General features: G+C 33.3%; 1 protein-coding gene across 4 annotated transcripts in view; it reads left to right on the top strand.

Moving 5' to 3' along the window:
* AKR1D1 (aldo-keto reductase family 1 member D1) overlaps positions 1-22,218 on the top strand; it is a 43,128-nt gene extending 20,910 nt beyond the window's left edge. For 3 of the 4 annotated variants that reach the window (XM_044679963.1, XM_044679965.1, XM_044679964.1), the window contains 6 exons: positions 1,959-2,036; positions 2,499-2,621; positions 3,054-3,163; positions 11,633-11,798; positions 13,705-13,787; positions 22,163-22,218. In XM_044679963.1, the coding sequence (XP_044535898.1) occupies positions 1,959-2,036; positions 2,499-2,621; positions 3,054-3,163; positions 11,633-11,798; positions 13,705-13,787; positions 22,163-22,205 (603 nt within the window). In that variant the 3' untranslated portion in view covers positions 22,206-22,218. The remainder of the gene's footprint in view (positions 1-1,958; positions 2,037-2,498; positions 2,622-3,053; positions 3,164-11,632; positions 11,799-13,704; positions 13,788-22,162) is intronic. The other variant, XM_044679966.1, reaches the window with a different exon arrangement.
* The last annotated feature ends 374 nt before the right edge of the window (positions 22,219-22,592 follow it).

Raw genomic sequence — 22,592 nt, 5'->3', positions numbered from 1 at the left:
GGAGGACTTTGTCGTCACAAGGATAGAATCAACACTCTGATGCCCAGAGTAGTTAGGGGGAAAAAAGCAGCAATAGAGAAAGGAGATAAATGGGGCAGGGCAGATGTCCTCGGACTGCCCCCTGGATAGCCTCCCTAGGCATTAGAATACAAATACTTCATCCTTATTAAACCTTTTTCAATTCCTCCAATTATGCTTTCTTTTTATGCTTTTTTTTACTCCCATATTTGTATTTCAAAGTTTCTCTATTCAGTTCTACTCTTTTCCACAATGATGCTTGAAAGTCCTCTATTTCATTTCCCCCATAGGGTTATACGCAGTTTTCAAGTAAGTTGTCTGAATGTAAGGCTATATATTTTAACTTGGAATAAATTGTCTTGCATATCCCTCCTCTACTCCTTTAGCGTGGTAAATGCTAAATCCTCTGTGATACTGACTGTGATTCTTTGGTATTTTACTTTCTTGTTTTGACTGTTTTTCATTTTTTTTCCTTTGACCTGGAAGCTCTAGATTTTGGGTATGATATTCCCTGTCATTTTCACTTTAATCTTTCTTTCAAGAGGTAATTGGTAGGGGGCAGCTGGGTAGCTCAGTGGATTGAAAGCCAGGCCTAGAGATGGGAAGTCCTAGGTTCAAATCTGGCCTCAGACATTTCCCAGCTGTGTGACCCTGGGCAAGTCACTTAACCCACATTGCCCAGCCCTTACCACTCTTCTGCCTTGGAACCAATACACAGTATTGATTCCAAGACTGAAGATAATAGTTTATTTTTTTTTAAAAGAGGTAATTGGTAGATTTTTTTTTGCCATCTTATCTGTACAGTTTCCTCTCATAATTTCATGAAATATGACACCAGTCTTTCTCTTTCTTTCTTCTCCTCCTTTCTTGTCTTCTCTTCTCCCTCCTTTCTCCTCTCTTTACCTGAGAAAGGACTTTCAGATAGTCCAATGATTCAAATTTATGATCTTGGGTTAGTAAGATAACCAGTTGTCCAGTTGTCGTTTCTCTTTTGATTTCTCCATCTGGCACCCTTTTTAGGCCATTGTTGGAGTAGATAAATGGGTAGCTGAGCTGCATATCTTTCTCCTACTTTATCATATTGGATTGTCCAAAGCTATCCTTATCTACTAAAGAGATAAGGAAGAAGTAAAGTCTATTCTAGCCATGGTAAACATGAACATTAAACAAAAATAGTATATGTCATGTTAAGTTAGAACAACCAGTCCATTTTGATTAGAAGTTAAAGTGTGTGAAAGGCAAATATGTTAAATGAGGCTGAAAAGATACATTAGAGAGAGGCAACCTTGTAGAGAGCTGGGCTTAAAGTTAGGATGACCCAGGTTTAAATACTCCCTATAATGGATACTGATTAGGAGAGCTTAGTGTGTGTAATTAGTGTATATAAACAGCTCTCTGAGTCTATAAATTGCAAAGCTGATGCCAATCTGCTTTGGTAGAAGGAGTTATTCATTGGAATATCTTTTTAGTGAAGAAATCACAGGCCACATTAAAAAAAACAACAGACAGACTGGATTCGAAAGACAGAAGTGGGGAGGTAAGTGGTAGTCATGGAGTAGACTTTGTATTTTTTCTCAAGGTTTTAGGGAGCTACTGAAATTTCTTGGGAATGAGGAGGGGTAGAGTAATAAGATCAAAACTTTGAAGATGTCTTTAAAGATCATTTGCTAGATTGAAGAAAAAACAGAGAAGCTACCAGGACACTGATTTTGGTGTGTTAAGTTTATCTAAGCCTCGTTTATCTTGTTTCCAATTCTAAATTCTTATTTATCTTATATATTATATAAATAAATATGTATGATATATATACTTATATATATGTTACATATATAAATAAATATATAATATAATATATATATATATATATATTAATTTGAAATGTTTGATTCTAGCACCATGAAGTAAATAATAAAGAACTTAATTTCTCTTTCCCCCTACAGGCTGGAGATAAGATTTATCCTAAAGATGAAAATGGTGAATGGTTGTTCGATGAGGTAAATTTGTGTAGTACATGGGAGGTAAGTCTTAGTCCTTTTCATGGTTGTCCAAAGCCCTTTTCCTTGCTTGATTTTCTTCTTTAGTGTAGGTTGATATCATCATTATTGAAGAATTGTAGTATCACAGGTCCTCCTGATTATATCCTGGCATTCTATCCAATGTGTTCTCTAGGTGCTTCACAACAACATTATCTTAAAGACATTTTCTCCCCTAATAATTCTACCTCTCTGGTAGCAATGATAGCCGTGGTATCTTCTTCCCATAGTCTCTTTCTCTGTTTTCAGCAATATTCTATATGAGTCAATACTACCTTTTATCTAGCTCTTTTTTCCACCACCATTTGCCACAGGTAAAAAAAAATCACTGGCTAAAGCTATGTCTTTGGGCATCCAGTTCCCCATTTGTAAAAGGAAAGGTTTGGACCATGAAAGATAAGGTTTGTTCCAATTTAAAACTATGATACTGTCATGTTTTTGGTACAGGCTCTGGAAGCATGCAAAGACAAAGGCTTAGTGAAGTCCCTTGGGGTGTCTAATTTCAATCGAAGACAGCTTGAGCTTATCCTGAATAAACCAGGACTCAAGTATAAACCAGTTTCCAACCAGGTACAGCTTCCTACTATATATTATAGCAACAGCAAAATGTTTTTGGTAGGAAGAAGCCAATACCTAAATAAGATCTAATAGAAAAATCTATGAATCTATGAACTGGAATCTATGAGAATTCACTGGTAGGGAAGGGGGAGAAAGGAGGAGGGGAATGGTTCTTAAGTCCAAGGCTTCTCTAAGCCTAAGTATCTCTTAATTACAAGATAGGAGTAATGATAGCTTCTCCTCCCTAGCAACTTTTCAGAATGTAAAGAATCATATATATTGGAAAGAGGTAAAGAGAAGACAACCAAAAATTGCTTCAGGGGCCATTCAGATTACCAGTATAGTCAACAGTCCCTTCTTATCTTTTCAGCCAATGTAGAATATTAATTACTTCAGTATTTTTTATTTTAATCGTCCATTCATCTTTATATTTAATCCATATAGGTTGAGTGCCATCCATATTTCATCCAAACAAAGCTCTTGAAATTTTGTCAAAACCATGACATTGTCATTGTGGCATATAGCCCTTTAGGGACCAATAGAGACCCATCATGGTAAGTAACATTCTTCAGATCTCATATGGAATGAGAAATTAGGGTTAGGGTTGTCAGTATGATTGACAAAGGTTCAACTCAAAAGACAAATGAGACCAGAGCAGAGTGATGCAACAAGGGGGAGGAGTCCAGTGCCAGGAGAGGTAGTTGCAAAGATCTGCCTGAGTAGGGAAAGATGTAGGGCAGTGATGGCAAAACTTTTATAGATGGAGTGCCAGGCCCTTCCCCCCTCCAAACTAAAAGATGTGCCCACCCCTCCCAGAGACTGCATGCTGTGCTCTTCCCCCCAGTAATGACCAATAATAAAGGATTTAATAAGGTCAAAATGTTTACTTCTCATATGGGAAAATTGTATAATTAAACCTTAGGAATAATGTTATTAAGTGGGTGATTTGAAGGAACATTTATAGATAGAAGCTTCGAGATTAAACTTAATATAATTGAATACATTAAAAATAAAATAAAATTAGATTGGGAGGGATAAATTGGAACAACCATTACATATAAAAGGCATGAAGGGAAGAAGTAGTAAAATGAAGGGAAGGAGAAAAATGAGAGCTAGTAATGCTAGTACCTTATTCTCACTGGGTCTGGGTAAAAGAGTGAATAATACATGTATAGAGAAGGATATTTTTTTCTTGATTTCTTTTTTTAAAATTTTATTAGAATATTTTCTCATAGTTAATTTCATATTCTTTCCCTCTCCCCCAAGCCCTTAAACCTCCCTTAGCTGACACACAATTCCACTGGGTTTTACATGTATCATTGATCAAGATTTAATTCCATATTATTGATAGTTGGACTAGAGTTATCATTTAGTGTTTACATCCCCAATAATATCCCCAACAGCCCATGTGTTCAAGCAGTTGTTTTTCTTCTGTCTTTCTCCTCCCACAGTTCTTCCTCTGAATATGGCTAGTTTTCTTTCTTATAAGACCCTCAGCCTTGCTCTGGATCCTTGCATTGCTGCTAGTAGAGAAGTCCATTATGTTCGATTGTACCACAGTGTATCAGTCTCTGTGTACAATGTTCTCCTGGATCTGCTCCTTTCACTCTGCTTCAATTCCTGGAGGTCATTCTAGTTCACATGGAATTCCTCCAGTTCTTTATTCCTTTGAGCACAATAGTATTCCATCACCAACAGATACCACAATTTGTTCAGCCATTCCCCAAATGAAGGGCATTCTCTCATTTTCCAATTTTTTGCCATCACAAAGAGCATGGCTATAGATATTTTTACACAAGTCTTTTTCCATATTATCTCTTTGGGATATAATCCAAGCAGTGCTACGGCTGGATCAAAAGGCAGATAGTCTTTTAAAGCCCTGTGGACATAATTCCAAATTGCCATCCAGAATGGTTGGATCAGTTCACAACTCCACCAGCAATGCATTAATGTCCCAATTTTGCCACATCCCCTCCCACATTCATTGCTCTCCCTTGTTGTCATTTTAGCCAATCTGCTAGGTGTGAGGTAATACCTCAGAGTTGTTTTGATTTGCATTTCTCTAATTATTAGAGATTTAGAACACTTTTTCATGTGTTTATTGATAGTTTTTATTTCTTTATCTGAGAATTGCCTATTCACATCCCTTGATCATTTATTGATTGGGAGATAGCTTGGTTTTTTGTACAATTGATTTAGCTCCTTGTATATTTGAGTGATTAGACTTTTATCTGAGTTTTTTGTTTTGAGTTTTCTTGATTTCCAAGGAGAGAAGAGAGTGAAGTATAAAGATTAAAAGAGGGGATCTTATAAGGGCATATAGATTTAGAAAAAATCAGGGTAGGGGGATAAGACAAGGAAGGGAATTATAGAAGTTGTTTATGTGAATAAATAAGAGGAAGAAAGAAATAAGGGAGGCACTCATAGGAGGTAAATAGATTAACAACTAGGAACATAAGGGGAAGAGAAAAGGAAATGAGTCTTTGAAGGGCAGGAAAGGAAAATAAAGGTGGAACTTGAGAAGGGATAAGGATTAGGGAGGTAGTGGTTAGAGGAAAACTAGATGTCTGATAAAGAATAAGATAAAAGGAGAGACAAGGAAGGAAAAGCAGTGGAGAAGAATAGAACAGAGGGAAATATACAACTAATTATTACAACTTTGAATGTAAATGGGATGAATTCACCCATAAAAGGGAAACAGAGCATAAAGGATTAAAAACCAAAATGAATAATATGTGGTTTAAAAGAAACACATTTAAAAATGAAAGAAACACAAAGAATAAAAATAGAGGGATAGAATAGTATATATCATGCTTTAGCTGACCAAGAAAAGGGAAGAGGGGTTAGCAACAATGATCTCAGACAAGGTTAAAGCTGAAATATATCTAATTAAGAGAGATAAAGAGGGAAACTACATTAGGTTAAAAGTCATCAAAAGATAATGAAGCATTAACAATACTAAACATATATGCATCAAATGTTTTTAAAAATCCCAGTTTTTAAAGGAAGGTTAAAAGGATTACATGTGAAAATAGATAATAAAGCTGTAATAATACAGGAGTTAAATCTTTTTCTCTCAGACCTGAATAAATCTAAGGGGAAAAAAAGAAGTTAAGGAGATAAATAAAATCTTTTTCTTTCAGTGTTATTTTCATTTATTATGGCAGTAACTAATAGCCAAGCATCATATAACTAATTAACATCAATTAGCTTTTACAAAGATTATCTGAGCTTATATGTCATGTACAGAAGAATATAATATCCTCACAAACCAGAAATACATTCTCCTCTAAACTAACATGGTCTCTCTTTTTAAAAACATTTATTAATATTCATTTTTAACATGGTTACATGGTTCTACTTTCCCCTTCGCCCCCCTCACTCCCCCCATCCATGGCCGATGCACATTTCCACTGGTTTTAACATGTGTCATTGATCAAGACCTATTTCCAAATTTTTGATAGTTGCATTGGTGTGGTAGTTTCGAGTCTACATCCCCAATCATGTCCACCCCAACCCATGCATTCAAGCAATTGTTTTTCTTATATGTTTCCTCTCCTGCAGTCCTTCCTCTGAATGTGGGTAGCGTTCTTTACCATAAATCCCTCAGAACTGTCCTGTGTCATTGCATTGCTGCTGGTATAGAAGTCCATTGCATTCGATTTTAACACAGTGTATTGGTCTCTGTGTACAATGTCCTTCTGGCTCTGCTCCTTTTGCTCTGCATCAGTTCCTGGAGGTCTTTCCAGTTCACCTGGAATTCCTCTAGTTTATTATTCCTTTGAGGACAATAGTATTCCATCACCAGTATATACCGCAATTTGTTCAGCCATTCCCCAATTGAAGGACATACCCTCCTTTCCCAGTATTTTGCCACCACAAAAAGTGCGGCTATAAATATTTTTGTACAAGTCTATTTATCTATGATCTCTTTGGGGTACCAACCTAACAATGGTATAGCTGGATCAAAGGGCATGCATTTTTTATAGCCCTTTGAGCGTAGTTCCAAATTGCCAGCCAGAATGGTTGAATCAGTTCACAACTCAACCAGCAATGCATTAATGTCCCAATTTGGCCACATCCCCTCCAGCATTCATTACTCTCCCCATCTTTCATTTTAGCCACTCTGCTAGGTGTGAGGTGATACCTCAGAGTTGTTTTGATTTGCATTTCTCTAGTTATTAGAGATTTAGAACACTTTCTCATGTGCTTATTGATAGTTTTGATTTCTTTACCTGAAAATTGCCTATTCATGTCTCTTGCCCATTTATCAATTGGGGAATGACTTGATTTTTTTATACAATTGATTTAACTCCTTGTATATTTGAGTAATTAGACCCTTGTCAGAGTTTTTTGTTATAAAGATTTTTTCCCAATTTGTTGTTTCCCTTCTGATTTTGACTACATTGTTTTTGTTTGTACAAAAGCTTTTTAGTTTAATATAATCAAAACCATTTAATTTACATTTTGTAATTTTCTCTAACTCTTGCTTAGTTTTAAAGTCTTTCCTTTTCCAGAGATCTGACAGGTATACTCTTCTGTGTTCACTTAACTTATTTATAGTTTCCCTCTTTATATTCAAGTAATTCACCCATTCTGAATTTAGCTTGGTTTAAGGTGTGAGATATTGATCTAAACCTAATCTCTCCCATATTGTTTTCCAAATTTCCCAGCAGTTTTTGTCAAATAGTGGATTCATGTCCCAAAAGTTGGGCTCTTTGTGTTTATCATACACTATCGTGCTGATGTCATTTACCCCAAGTCTATTACACTAATCCTCCCTTCTGTCTCTTAGCCGGTACCATATTGTTTTGATGACTGCTGCTTTATAGTATAGTTTAATATCTGGTACTGCTAGGCCCCCTTCCTTCACATTTTTTTTCATCATTTCCCTTGATATTCTTGATCTTTTGTTATTCCAAATGAAATTCATTATAGTTTTTCCTAATTCAGTAAAGAAGTTTTTTGGTAGTTTGATAGTTATGGCACTAAATAGGTAAATTAATTTGGGTAGAATGGTCATTTTTATTATGTTAGCTCGTCCTACCCATGAGCAATCAATGGTTTTCCAATTGTTTAGATCTAGTTTTATTTGTTCAGAAAGTGTTTTGTAGTTGTTTTCGTATAATTGCTTTTTGTTTGTTTTGGTAGATAGATTCCCAAGTATTTTATATTGTCTAGGGTGATTTTAAAAGGTGTTTCTCTTTCTACCTCTTGCTGCTGCGCTGTGATGGAAATATATAGAAATGCTGATGATTTATGTGCATTTATTTTGTATCCTGCAACTTTGCTAAAGTTGTTGATTATTTCTACAAGCTTCTTAGTTGATTCTCTGGGATTTTTTAAGTAGACCATCATATCATCTGCAAAGAGTGATAGCTTAGTCTCCTCATTGCCTATTTTAATACCTTCAATTTCTTTTGCTTCTCTAATTGCTACTGCTAGTGTTTCTAGTACTATGTTGAATAATAATAGAGGTGATAATGGGCATCCTTATTTTACTCCTGATCTTATTGGGAAGGCTTTTAATTTATCCCCATTGCATATGATGCTTGTTGATGGTATTAGGTATATACTGTTTATTATTTTTAGGAAAGGTCCTTCTATTCCTATACTTTTCAGTGTTTTCAATATGAATGGATGCTGTATTTTGTCAAAGGCTTTTTCAGCATCTATTGAGATAATCATGTGATTTTTGTTTGTTAGATTGTTGATATGGTCAAGTATGTGGATGGTTTTCCTAATGTTTTCATTATAATAATTATAATAAAATATATTTATAAAATATAACTAAAACTCTACTATTTCATGTATTTCACAGAATAGTATACTTGCCAGATCTCTGGGAAAGGAAAGACTTTAAAACCAAGTAAGAGTTAGAGAAAATTACAAAATGTAAAATAAATGATTTTGATTATATTAAACTAAAAAGCTTTTGTACAAATAAAAACAATGTAGCCAAAATCAGAAGGGAAACAACAAATTGGGCAAAAATCTTTATAACAAAAAACTCTGACAAGGGTCTAATTACTCAAATATACAAGGAGTTAAATCAATTGTATAAAAAAAAATCAAGTTATTCCCCAATTGATAAATGGGCAAGAGACATGAATAGGCAATTTTCAGATAAAGAAATCAAAACTATCAATAAGCACATGAGAAAGTGTTCTAAATCTCTAATAATTAGAGAAATGCAAATCAAAACAACACTGAGGTATCACCTCACACCTAGCAGATTGACTAAAATGATAGATGGGGAGAGTAATGAATGTTGGAGGGGATGTGGCCAAATTGGGACATTAATGCATTGCTGGTTGAGTTGTGAACTGATCCAACCATTCTGGTTGGCAATTTGGAACTATGCTCAAAGGGCTATAAAAGAATGCCTGCCCTTTGATCCAGCTATACCATTGTTAGGTTTGTACCCCCAAAGAGATCATAGATAAACAGACTTGTATGAAAATATTTATAGCCGTGCTTTTTGTGGTGGCAAAAAACTGGAAAAGGAGGGTATGTCCTTCAATTGGGGAATGGCTGAACAAATTGTGGAATATGTGGGTGATGGAATACTATTGTGCTCAAAGGAATAATAGACTGCAGGAATACCATGTGAACTGGAAAGACCTCCAGGAATAGATGCAGAGTTAAAGGAGTAGAGCTAGAAGAACATTGTACACAGAGACCAATACACTGTGGTAAAATAGAATGTAATAAACTTCTGTACTAGCAGCAATGCAATGACCCAGGACAAATGAGGGATTTATGGAAAAGAACACTACCCACATTCAGAGGAAGAACTGCAGGAGTGGAAACACAGAAGAAAAGCAACTGCTTGAACACATGGGTTGAGATGGACAATGATGGGTGATGTAGACTCGAAACGACCACACCAATGCAACTATCAACAATTTGGAAATAGGTCTTGATCAATGACACATGTTAAAACCAGTGGAAATACACATCAGCCATGAGGGCGGGGGGGACTCGGGGCGGGGTGAAGGGGAAAGTAAGAGCATGAATCATGTAATCATGTTAACTTTTCTAAAAAATAAATATTAATAAATGTTTTAAAAAAGAGATAGTAAAAGATAACCCATTTAAACTAATCAGAGATAAAATAAAATACCTAGGAGGATATCTTCCAAAATAAATTCAGAAACTATATGAACATAATTATAAAACACTTTTTATACAGATTATCAAATATAAATAATTGGAGAAATATTAATTTTTTGTGGGTTGAAGAGCCTGTATAAATTAACAGTCCTACCTAAACTAATCTACCTATTCAATGCCATCCCAATTCAATTACCAAAAAAATAATTTATTGAATTAAAAAAAATTATAAAATTCATTTGAAAAAACAAAAGATCAAGAATATCAAAGAAAATAAGAGAGGAAATCTTAACAAAGGAGGTCTAGAAGTTCCAGATTCCTAACTATATTATAAAGCAATAAGTGTGGAAACTATCTGGTACTGGCCTATAAATAGAAATGAAAATCAGTGGAACAGAATAGACATACAATATACAATGTAAAAGATTTTAGTAACCTTGTGTTTGACAAAGTTAAAGATCCAAGTTTTTTTAATAAGGATTCACAATTTCACAAAAATTGTTGGGAAAATGGGAAAGCAAGTAATTTGGCAGAAACTAGATATAAACCAATATCTTACACCATTTACCAAGATAAGATCAAAATGGATACTTGACCTATACGTGAAAGGAGATATTACAAACAAATTAAATGAACAAAAAACATATTTCCTATCATTAGATTTATGAATAAGAGAATAATTTATTTAAAGATGAGATAAAAATCATTATGAAATGTAAAATGGGATTTTAAATGTATCAAATTGAAAAGGTTTTGTACAAATAAAACTAATGTGGCAAAAATTAGAAAGAAAGCATTGTTGGGTGAAATTTTTATAGACAATTTCTTGAATAGAGGTCTCAAATCTAAAATACATAGAGAAATTTGTTAAATATAGAAGAATATGAGCATTTCCCAATTGATAAATGATCAAAAGATAAAAACAGATAGTTTTTGGATGAAGAAATCAAAACTATATATAACTATATGAAAGATTGCTTTAAATCATTATTGATTAGAGAAATGAACAGAGGATGTTTATATTAGCATGCATATGTAATTTACAAATCTTTAAACAAATTGTAAACAATGTGGAATTTATGGTTTTATACATATGTTTTACATTAAAAAATTTTTTGTTGTAGTTGATGATGGTTACCAAGTATATAATAAAAAAAAATTTTAAGGAGCTGTCTAGATTCTAAGACAGGAGGTAACCATTTTAAAAAATAGATATATTCAACTTGAGACTATATTAACATCTTAGATCTCCTCAGGGTAAAGAACTTTCCAGTGTGTAGGAAATCCCTTTACTAATACAGATGGCAATCTATCTGTGATTTAGGAGCTCCATCCTAAGTAGTTATCTGAGGCACAGAAAAGCTCTCATACAGTTAGTATCAGAGTTAAGATATGAGTACAAGTCTTCTTATCTCAAAACTCATCATTGAGCCCACTATAAAAAAAAGGAAGAATGAGTATATTTTAAATGCCAGGCACTATGATAAGTACTTTACAAATAAATTCTTTGGGAACCTCATTAATTTTAATAACAGAAATCTAAATAACAGTTAATGAGCTAAGGCAAATAACTAAACATTTCAGCACTGCATCCAAAATTTCTAAAAGCTGTGTGCCTTCACCTCATTTATGTTAGTGATGAAAGCTATATCACATCCTCTGAATATAGAAAACAAGCTAGAGAAGACCCAACTCATTCTGTGAACTCGACCTCTTTCACAAAGAAGCAATTAGTGAATTAGTGAGCATTTCTCATGGACCTATATGCATTCAGCAGAATCTGGTTTTATTACTGTGAAGTATCTTTGTATATGAACAACTAGGAAAGGGTCAAAGTGGTAGATAAGCTCTCCCCTCGTTTTTCATGATCTGATCCAAATATCATTCATGTTCTGTTTCTATTTAAGGGTGAATCTACATTGTCCTCCCTTGCTGCAAGACCCTTTGCTAATCTCCTTGGGCCAAAAGTACAGTAAGACACCAGCACAAATCTCTTTACGTTTCAATATCCAACGAGGGATAGTTGTCATTCCCAATAGTTTTAATGCTGATAGAATAAAAGAAAACTTCCAGGTAAGAGATTGATTTGTGGAATGAAAAAAAAAACTGTCAATATAATGGACACAAAGTCTTATATAGAGGCTGCAAATAACAATGGCAATGAGGTGAATTAGCTTCTTCATTTGTTTTCTTAGTGACTAGAATCACCATTCTCTTTCTAGATTTAATCTGATTCAATTATAGCCAGTGACTAATTATTCAGGGATTGAATTTCTAGCTTGTGAATTATCCAGTTCCATTATTTTTCCTGCTTTTTTCTTATGACATATTTTACCACTGTTTGACAAGTGAGAATGGGATAATTTTCACTTGTTAAATGAGAATGCAAGACTGCTAGAAAACACAGTGGATAGAGTGCCAGGCCTGGATTTAGAAGGACCTGTGTTCAAATCTGGCCTCAGATACTTCATAGGTGTGTTAATTCCAATTGCCTGGCCTTTGCTACTTTTCTGTCTTAAAAATGATACTAAGCTAGAAAGTGAGGACTTTTTTTTTAATGAGAATGGGGAAGAATATCAAAGCTTTTACTGGTCAACTTTTCACATTGTTAATGTCTCTACTTTTAAAAAGATTTTATTGAAAGCAAAGATAGATATTGTTTGGAGGTGATTCAGATTTCAACCATCTATATTTATTTTGAAGTAAGCAGCTGATAACCAGTCCTATAATGTCAGCTTCTTTTTGTACAGTAAAAACCAAAATGAATGAATTAGCAGCAACAAGGTGGCTCAGCAGATAGAGAGCCAGACCCAGAGTCCAGAGGACCTGAGTTTAAATCTGACCTCAGCTACTTCTAGCAGTGTGATCCTGGGCAAGTCACTTAACCCCACTGCCTAGCCGTTACCCCTCTTTTGCTTTGGAATCAATACTTAGTAGCATTTCTAGGACAGAAGGTAAGCTTTTTTTAATGAAAAAATTAGCCAGATTAAATGACTGTGCTATGACTTCATAATAGGAATAATGAATCACTAAACTATGAGTTATTAAATCATCCTTGTTGTGTTCAAAGCTCGGCAAAGACCAAACACTGGATAATGTCTATGACCAGAATTTAAATAATTTAAATTAATAAATAACTATTTTAGTTGCTATTATTTGTAAGTTAAATTCTTGGATTGTTTAATTGAGGGCATTCACATTTGAAATTTTATTTCCTTAGCTTGTTTTCATCATATGAAATTCAAAAAATATTAAAAGCCTCTGATCCAAATAGAAGACCTTAGTCAAAGAACAACTAGATTTTTTAATTGAAAGGGAAATAGAAGGATCATTTGTAGATTTGTCTGTTCTTCCCTCTTGAAAATATTAGGAAACTTTTTGCCTTTAAATATCAAAGCTACAGAACACATACCATGATGATGGTGACCCATTCTGTGTTTTCACCAGTTTTGAAGACTGAGTCAATCAAATGCTTAACTGAGATGTAGGTAGATTCCAGGGGAGTGCTAAAGCCATCTCATTTTGGTTTTCAAGAGCTAATTGTTAAATTTTCAGTGGGACATAAGCAAATGCTATAAATCAGAACTCAATTTGGACGTTTCTTAATTGTCTAGACATAAGAAGGTGATGGAGAAAATGTTAATGATGCAAATAAATTTAACAGTTTGTCATTGGTGAAGGGAGGGGAGAGCTGATTGTTACAATGTACAATAATTTGAATTCTCATACTCTTCCTCTTCCCAAAAAGGCTGAAGGGGGAGCACAGAAAAGGCAAGGAGACAACCTCAAAACATTCATTTCCTGGAAAGTAACCTTGCTGGTTATACTTTACTCTTCAGGGAACCTTAGAATATGTAGGAATTTATGGGATTAGCCAATCATTGTTTTGTACTGTCAATTGTCATTTTACTTAAAAGCTTCCACGTGTATTATGATACTCCTGGAATTATCTTACTCTTTTCTATTTCCCTTATATCAGATCTTTGACTTCTCCCTCACTGATGAAGAAATGAAGAGCATTGAAGGCTTAAATAAAAACATTCGTTTTGTGAATTTATTAATGTAAGTTCTTAGGGTTTTTCTATCAGTGCCATTGGAATTAGGAGACTCATCCCTCAAAACTAAGTGCTCTATCATAAACCATACAAATATCACCTACGTGAGAGAACTACTTGGGTAGGCAGCAGTGATGTAGGAGAAAGAGCAGTGGCTTAAGATTCAGAAGATGTGAACTCTAATCTTGGCTCTGCCATAAATTAGGTATTTTACCTTTCCTCATCTGTAAAATGAAATATATAATCTCTACAGTCTCTTTTAAGAATAACCTTTATTTTAATATCAATAAATATGAGTCTAAATAAAGTCAACAAGCATTTATTAGGTAAGTTCCAGGTACTTAGCTGGGCAGTGCAGTAGGTAGACCACTGGCCTTGGACTCAGGAAGACCCATTTTCAAAAGTTTATACCTGGTCTCAAAGACTTACTAGCTTTGTGACCCTCAGCAATACACTTACCCCTATTTGTTTCAGTTTCTCATCTGTAAAATGAGCTAGAGAAGGAAATGACAAACCATTCCAATATTATTGCCAAGAAAAATCTAATAAAATCTAATAAAGTCACAAAAACCCAGACTAAAACAACTAAACAACAAAACTAAGTTCTAGCTCACAGTCTGAAGGAGACAACATGAAAATAATTATATACAGCAATATAAATAGAGGATAAATTGGAAATAGTTAATAGAAGGAAGGCATTCACATTTAGTGAAATTAGGAAAAAATTTAAAAGAGAGATTAGAAAAAGGTTCTTGCAGAATATGGGATTTTTAAACTTTTTTTTTTAGTTATCAAGCACTCTTTTCTTTCTTCTTCCTTCTCACTACTATAAACACGAAGGAAGGGTTGGAGGGATGAAAAGAGAGGAAGAGAAAGGGAAAAAAGAGAAAAAAAAGAAGAAAAGAAGACAGGAAGGAAATAAAGAAAATGTCTATTCTACTCAAGAAAAACATTCTTAATTGTTTCATTAACTCTGTCATAAAGTGGACATTATTCTATATCGATTCTCTAATTTTTATTGATTATTTGATTAGAGTTCTTCAGCCTTTTGAAAATTATTCATTTATATATGTTATAGTATAAATTGTTCTAGTTATACTCACTTCATTGGATATAATTTCATTCAAGCCTTTCCATGTCTCTTTGAAATCATCTTTTTTTTTTATTTCTTCCAACACAATAGTATTATTCCATAACATTTCTTTACCAAAATGTGTTCAGTCATTCCTTAACTGATAGGTAATCACTATGTTGCTAGTTCTTTGCCATCACAAAAAACTGCTAGAAATATTTTTGTAAATATAAGAATTTTTCCTTTTTCTTTGTTCTCTTTGAGGGTATAGGCCTAAGACTAGTACAGTTGGATCAAAGGGTATGCATTGTTTAATAACTATTTATGCATAATTCCAAATTGCTTTCCAGAATGACTGATCTCATTCATAGTGAAGTGCCCGGAGAATTATCCCGAAAAATGATTCTGAACCAACAATGCAAAATGCAAAGGGACTTTATTGTTTTAATTTAAACTAAGGGTCTCACATTGAAAGGCTGATATGTGACCATGAGCTGTGCCTGAGCTGGGTTTTTATAGAGTGGTAGGCAGCAGGGGGCAGGATATGGGGGTGTCTGTAGGTAGCAGGATAGGAAGATGTCTTCAAGGTAGGCTGTCCTTCAGATAAGGGGGAGAAGTCTGGAAACCAAAGGTCTGTAAGTTAGGAATTCCTACAGACAAGCCTGTTTCTCTATAATGTCATACAGGGGTCTGGATTTTTAATTCTGACTCTTTCTAGGTTCCACAATAGATATAGCAATAGCTCAACAATGTGTCTTTTCTCATGGAGGCTTTCCAAAATTTGTGATTTTTTTTTCTGGTAATCTTTGCTAATCTGATAGCTATGAAGTACAACCTCAGAGTTCCTTTATTAATTATTAGTTATTTGGAATATTTTTACATGGCTATAGATAGCTTTATATTTCTTCCCTTGAGAACTACTTGCTCATATCCTCCAGTGATGGGCAAATTTTTTAAAGAAGGGGCCAAAGGAAAGGAAATGATCATCTGTCAGTCTCTTTCTAAGGTAACTCTTTCAAAGTTTCATTGTATTGTATCCTACTCATTGTATTCGTCAGATTAGGAATAATGTCTCCAGGTGGGTTAAAACATTTCAAGGGGCCGCATCTGGCCCTAGGGGTGTAGTTTGCCTATCACCTTAGACAATTCATCATTTCATGAATGGCTCTTAATTTTATAAATTTAAATCAATCTTATATGTGCTGGGAATAAGAACTTTATCAGAAGAAGTTACTAGAAGTTTCACCCCCTCCAGTAAACTGATTCCCTTTTAATCTTAGCCATATTCTATTTATTTATGCAAAATTTTTTTAATTTTACAGAACCAAAATTTTTAATTTTAGCATTTGTGCTCCTCTGTATTTTGTTTAGTCATGAATTTTTCCTTGGTTCTGTAAAAAGTCCGGGAGCACATCTTCCAAGCAAATTGAATTTATTATGAAAAAGGCAGATTACAAGAGACAGGGCCTACAGACACATTAAACACTGAAACCCTAAGCATTACAACTGACAAATATTTCTACTGTAGGCAAGGAATACATGTGATAATGCAAAGTATAGCAAAAGTAAAGCTTTCTTTTGTTGAAGAGACAGGGCATCTTTTACATGTTTGCTGAGAGAGAGAGACAGAGAGACAGAGATTTAGGCCCTCACCTCCTCCCAAGGTGCCAGGAGAGTCATTGACAAAGTTAATAATACTATATAAGGAGACATGAAGCCATATTAAAACTACATAATGATATTCTTAGTGCATCTTCTACTTTATGGCATGTCTATTCTGCCCTGTGGCATATTGCTGAATGCTAAAGAAAAGTACTAGGATGCTAGGGACAGAATACCTTGAGTCAAGGGAATGTTGTAAAGAGGCTGTAAATCACAGCCTGTCATACCTCTCAGGGTTAGAGAAGGGTTGGAGATGAAAATTATAAGACTGCACACACACACATATACATAATTATCCACTATTATAATTTGATTCTTATGATTTATGGTAACTCACAGTTTTTCAATCAACTAATAATTAGAACTATCACTATTAAATCAGCAGTTACAACATAACACATTAATCAACAAGAATGATTAGAAGCTAAATAATTATAATCTCCTTAGAATTCACATTTGATAAGCATTTTCCCCCTTTCTCTCATTTGTTTATAATCTGACTTATATCTAGGTGACATATTGTAGTATACAGTATGAGGTATTGTTCTAAATTTAATTTCTCCCATACTGCTGTCCAATTTTCCCATTGGTTTTTATCTATCTCAGTAGCTGAAGTCTTTGTGTTTACCAAACACTAGGCTTTTAGGTATTTTTTTTTGAATATTGAATATATAATCTGATCTAGTGATCAAGCTCTCTTTTTTTAATCAATTCCAAATTATTTTGAGAATTGCTGCTTTGTAGCAGAGATTTAGATCTGGTCCTACTAGTCTCCCTTTATTCTCACTTTTTTTCATAATTTCCCTTGAGATTCTTGCCTTTTTGTACTGCCTTATGAATTTCATTATTATTGTTCTTGCTCTATAAAATAATCTTTGGTGGTTGATGATTGTGACATTGAATAAATAAACTTAGGTGTTATTACTTTTTATATTGACAACCTGCCCATGAGCCCTTTTTCTACAAATATATATATATATGTATATATGTGTGTGTGTAGCTTTATTTTTATAAGCAGTAATTATAGAGGTCTCTTTAAAATATTCATTTATTTGTTTGTTTGTTGATTACATTAATTTTCTCCTCCCCACACCACAGAAGGCATCATCCAACCAAAAAAAAGTATAAATAAATTATGTCTTTTGTATTTCTATTTATCAGTTCTTTCTCTGAAGATGGACATTCACAAGTTATTCTTCAAATATTAATATTCCATTGCTCCATATAATATTCTCTTGGTTCTACTCATTTGATTCTTAATAATTTCATGTAGGTTTTTCCAGCTTTTGAAAAAATTAATTTGCTCATCATTTCTTATAGCATAGCAGTATTCCATCATGATCACATACCATAATTTGTTCAGTAATTCTGCAACTGATGGATATTTCCCTCAATTTCCAGTTCTGTGCCACCAGTAAAAGAGCTCCTATAAATATTTTGGAACATATACGTTCTTTACCTTTTTCCCTGATCTTTTTGGGAAATAGATCCAACAACAATATTGTTGGATCTAAGGGTATAACTCTCTGGGTATAATTCCACATCACTGTCCAAAATAGTTGAATCAATTCACAGTTCTACCAGCAATATATTAGTTAGTATCCCCATTTTCTACTAAATTTCCACTAAATTTTTCCACTAAATTCCACAAAATTTGTTATTTTGCCCCTTTATTATTTTAGCCAATCTGATAGATATAAGATGATATCTCAGGATTGTTTTGATTTGTATTTCTTTAATCAATAATGATTTAGAATATCTCTTCATATGCTGATATATGACTTTGATTTCTTTATCCAAAAACTCTGTTAATACCTTTTGGCTTTTGTCAACTGTGGAATGGCTCAGCTTAAAAAATGTGATGTTTTCTATGTTTTAGATATGAAACCTCTATCCATGAAACAATTTATAAAATTTCTTCCCAATTTTGTTTTCTTTCTAACCTTAACTACATTCATTTTATTATGTCCAAAACTTTTTAAACTTAATGTAAGCAAAATTATCCATGATGATCTCTTATTTATTAATAAATTCTTTTTCTATCCACAAATCTGATAGGTAAAATGTTTCCTATTCTTCTAATCTTTTTATGAAATTTCCCTTTATTTCTAAGTCATGTATCCATTTTAATTTTATTTTTGTGAAAGATATAAGATATAACTAGTTTCTGCCAAATTGCTTTCCAATTGTCCCAGAAATTTTTACCAAATAGTGAGTAGTTCTTACATATGACTTGAAAAGTGTACTTCCTTTCTATATTTTGTAATAACTTTAATTGGAATTTCTCTGTCTTTTATTGCTGGATTTTTTAGCATCCTAGAAAAATTCTGATGCTTTATGTGGATTTATTTTATATCTTAAAACTATATTGAAGTTATTATTTCAATTTTTAGTTGACTCATCTTCTTTATACCATCATATATATATGTATATATATATATATATGTGTATATATATTATCTTAAAAAAAGTTAACATTTTGTTTTTTTCTTTACTTTTGCTTATCCCATCAATATCTTTTTTCTTGTCTATTTGCTATAGGCATATATCTACTATCATATCAAATAGAAGTGGTAAGAATAGATATCCTTGTTTCACCTCTGATTTTATTGAAAAGGACTCTAGTTTACCTTCATTATATATAATGCTGATTCTTCATTTTAGATATGTATTATGTATCATATTAAAGAAAAGTACACTTATTCTTATTTTCTTATGTCTTAATAGGAATGGATGTGGTAATATATCAGAAGTTTTTCCCACTTACATATGTATATATACATATACACATAAATATATGACCATGTGGTTTTTATTGTTTTGATAATAATATGCTTAAGATGATAATTTTACTAATGTTAAAATAATTCTGAATTACTGGTATAAATCCTATCTGATCATACTATTTAATCATGGTGACATGTTGTTATAGCATTTTTACTATGATTTTATATTCAACTTTTGATTCAATTTTCATTAGGGATATTGGTCAATTTTTTCTTTTTTTTTTTTTTTACTCTTCCTATTGTTGATATTAACACAATATTTATATCATGGAAGGAATTTTGTAGGATCTATTCTTCTGATAATTCTGAAAGTGATTTATATAATATTGGATTTATTCTTCTTTGAATATTTGATAGAATACGCTTGAATCTATTTAGTCCTGGGTACCCCTTTCCCCTGTGGGAGTTCATTTATGTCTTATTCAATTTCTTTCTCCAAGACAAAGTTCTCTAAATTTCTGTATTGTTAATCTAGATATTTTATAGTTTTGTAAGTATTAATGTATTTCATTTATGTTGTCCTTTAAATTGTCATATAGTTGGGCAAAATAGTTTCTAATAACATTTTTCTTTTTCAATTGCTAATTCTTTTTAGATTTTTGATACTAGTGATTAGGGTTATCCTGTTTCATCTTTTAAATCAAACTCACTTATTGATTTTTTCTATTTTATTGCCCAAAAAAACAATTACTAGTTTTATTCATTAATTCAGTAAGGATTTTCCTTTCAATTTTATTGGTCACCTTTTAATTTTCATGATTTCTGTTTTGTTGTTTTGGGTTTTTTCTCCCCTTTTTTTTGGTCTGAGACCAAAGTGGTTAAATTGCTTATTCAATTGAAAAATAGCTCTAATTCTTCAGCTAAATTCCATACTCTAACTATACTGTGCATCTAAAGCAGATAGAAAATATTTTCTTTTTAAAATTTTCCATTTATATCACTTGTTTTTATATCAACTTTATTTTCAAATTTGTACTTCTATTCTGCTCTACCTACAAAACTCTATCATTTGTAACACACTAAAAACAACAGTAACAACAAACAAGCAAATGAAGGAAAAGAAAGGGAGCAAGTCAGCAAAACTAATCAATATATTAGTTACCAGTATGTGCTATTTTCTACACCTGTAGTCCCTACTTCTGCAATGAGGATAGTTTTCTCATCTCTTCTTTGAAAATGTTTGGCCATTATATTACATAGCTTTCAGATTCAGAAAACACCATTTTCCAGAAGTATTTTTGAATAGATCAAATATGGAGATTAGAGGCATGTGGTCATAATTAAGAACTTGTAAATTATCATGAATCCTTAGAGTCCTTATTGCCTCATGATGGAAGTAGTATGGTACAGTGGAAAGCCTATTAACTCTAGAGCCACACGACTTAAGTTCACCTCTTTACCTTGCTTCTTGTGTGCCTTAAGTTCACATCTGACTTTTCTTGGCTTCAGTTTCCTCAACTGTAAAAATGTGGTTAGACTAGATAGCTTCTGAAGTTCTTTCCAGTTCCAAATCTATGATCTTGTGATTATCTATATTACCTTCTCCTTTTATAGGAAAGCATTTGAATAACCCAATTAATCAATCTATTATAACCTTAAGAAAGTTAAAAAGAGTCAATTCTTTTGTCAGTCCTTTGACTACAGGAGGAATTACATTCTTTCCTTCTTTCCTCATTCATCACCCCTCCATTCTGATTTTTCCATTCTATATGGACTGAACTCAATGGCTGGACATTTCTGCAATGAAATGTTTATGTTCTAACATTCTTTTTTCTGGTTCAGCTTTCCAACATTGCTACTTTACCAGTCCCCAAAACTACATGATCCCTATTATCTACTTTCTCTGTTTCCATACCTAGGCTGCCTAGTGTTGGTGGTGATAATAACAAAATTATACTCACTGGGCCTAAGATAAATTTATCTTGTTCAAGTTCAACTAAGCCCTTATTGCCGTTAGGATTTATTCATCCATTGATGATGCACTATGAAGTTGCCTAAAGAAGTGGATGCAGATCTTTTCCATTCTCTGAAGTTTCAATTCCACACCTGTACAACTTTCAACAAATGGTTTCACCTCCTACTTTACCTAAAGAAATTAAGAAATGAAATAGCCATTGTGTAAACAATAAGGAAGCAAGACAAGATTAATTTTTTAAAATTATAAAATAGCACCTATTTGTTATTAAATAAATAAATTTAATACAATAGCTAACACCCCAATACTCTTTCCCCAGAAATTTTCTTTGAATCTATGGAAAGAGAGAAAGCAAAGGATGTGATGATCTAGGCTGGGGGATATGCACTCTGGAAATACCTAAATCTCGAGGGAATTCATAAAAGTAAATAAGAGGAAGGAATAGGGAACATAATGAATAGGAATGAAAGTATAGGAGATCATAGGAAAAGAAAAGTTTGCTCAGAGAATTGCAGATGTCTAACACAAGACTGATGGAATCTAATAGATTAGAAAAATTCTGGGCCTGACTGGAAGATAAAATGCTAGATAGGTAAAACCTTAGTACCTGAGAACTTTGGAGGATTTGGGAGAAGGAAAATAGGCAGACAGATTTGTTCATTTATGTGGCTATTTCCAACTACCAGTATTGTATATCAATGCCTTTATTTTCAGCATTGACCAAGATCCTATAGTTAGAATTCAAGGCTAAGGTGGCACATGAGCTCATGGGTGGCCATGGGTAAGTAAGTGAAAAGATGAATGGATCATGAGGAAAGTAAGTAGGTGGCAAAGAGAGAGTAGTCTGTATAAGAGAAAAGAGTAATAGATAATAGTTACCATAGGATACTACATTAGTACAATTTCCATTCTAAAAGTATTTTCTTTGGGGGGAATTATTTTGGCAGGTGGAGTCAACATCCTGAATACCCTTTTCATGACGAATACTGAAATCTGAGAACACCTGTATTGATTTTAGTGAGAAGATCCCTTCCAGACTTCTCAAGATCTTTTTATCATCTCCAGATAATTTGATAATGATGATAATTACGATAATGATGATAATGATGGTTTAGTTGATAAGAAGGAAGTGGACGTGTCTTTCTGTCAGCTCGTGATGCTGTTGCTGCTTTGTCTCCTGCAGCATGGAGTTTAATATACATACTTCAAGACTCACTTCTCACACTTCACACTTCACAAAAAATTTCACATTTGTGCAGAAACACAAATTATGTCATATCAAAACACAAAGATTCTCAATAGCTTCCAAATAGAATAAGGCTAAGGTCGAACTTCAGCTGGGTCCTTATCAGAAAGCTGTAACAGAGAATATTTTCT

The sequence above is a fragment of the Gracilinanus agilis genome, chromosome 5 (genome assembly GCF_016433145.1).
Source record: "Gracilinanus agilis isolate LMUSP501 chromosome 5, AgileGrace, whole genome shotgun sequence".
Classification (NCBI taxonomy): domain Eukaryota; kingdom Metazoa; phylum Chordata; class Mammalia; order Didelphimorphia; family Didelphidae; genus Gracilinanus; species Gracilinanus agilis.
Note: the sequence above shows the minus strand (reverse complement) of the source record. Positions and strands in the feature narration are given on the sequence as shown.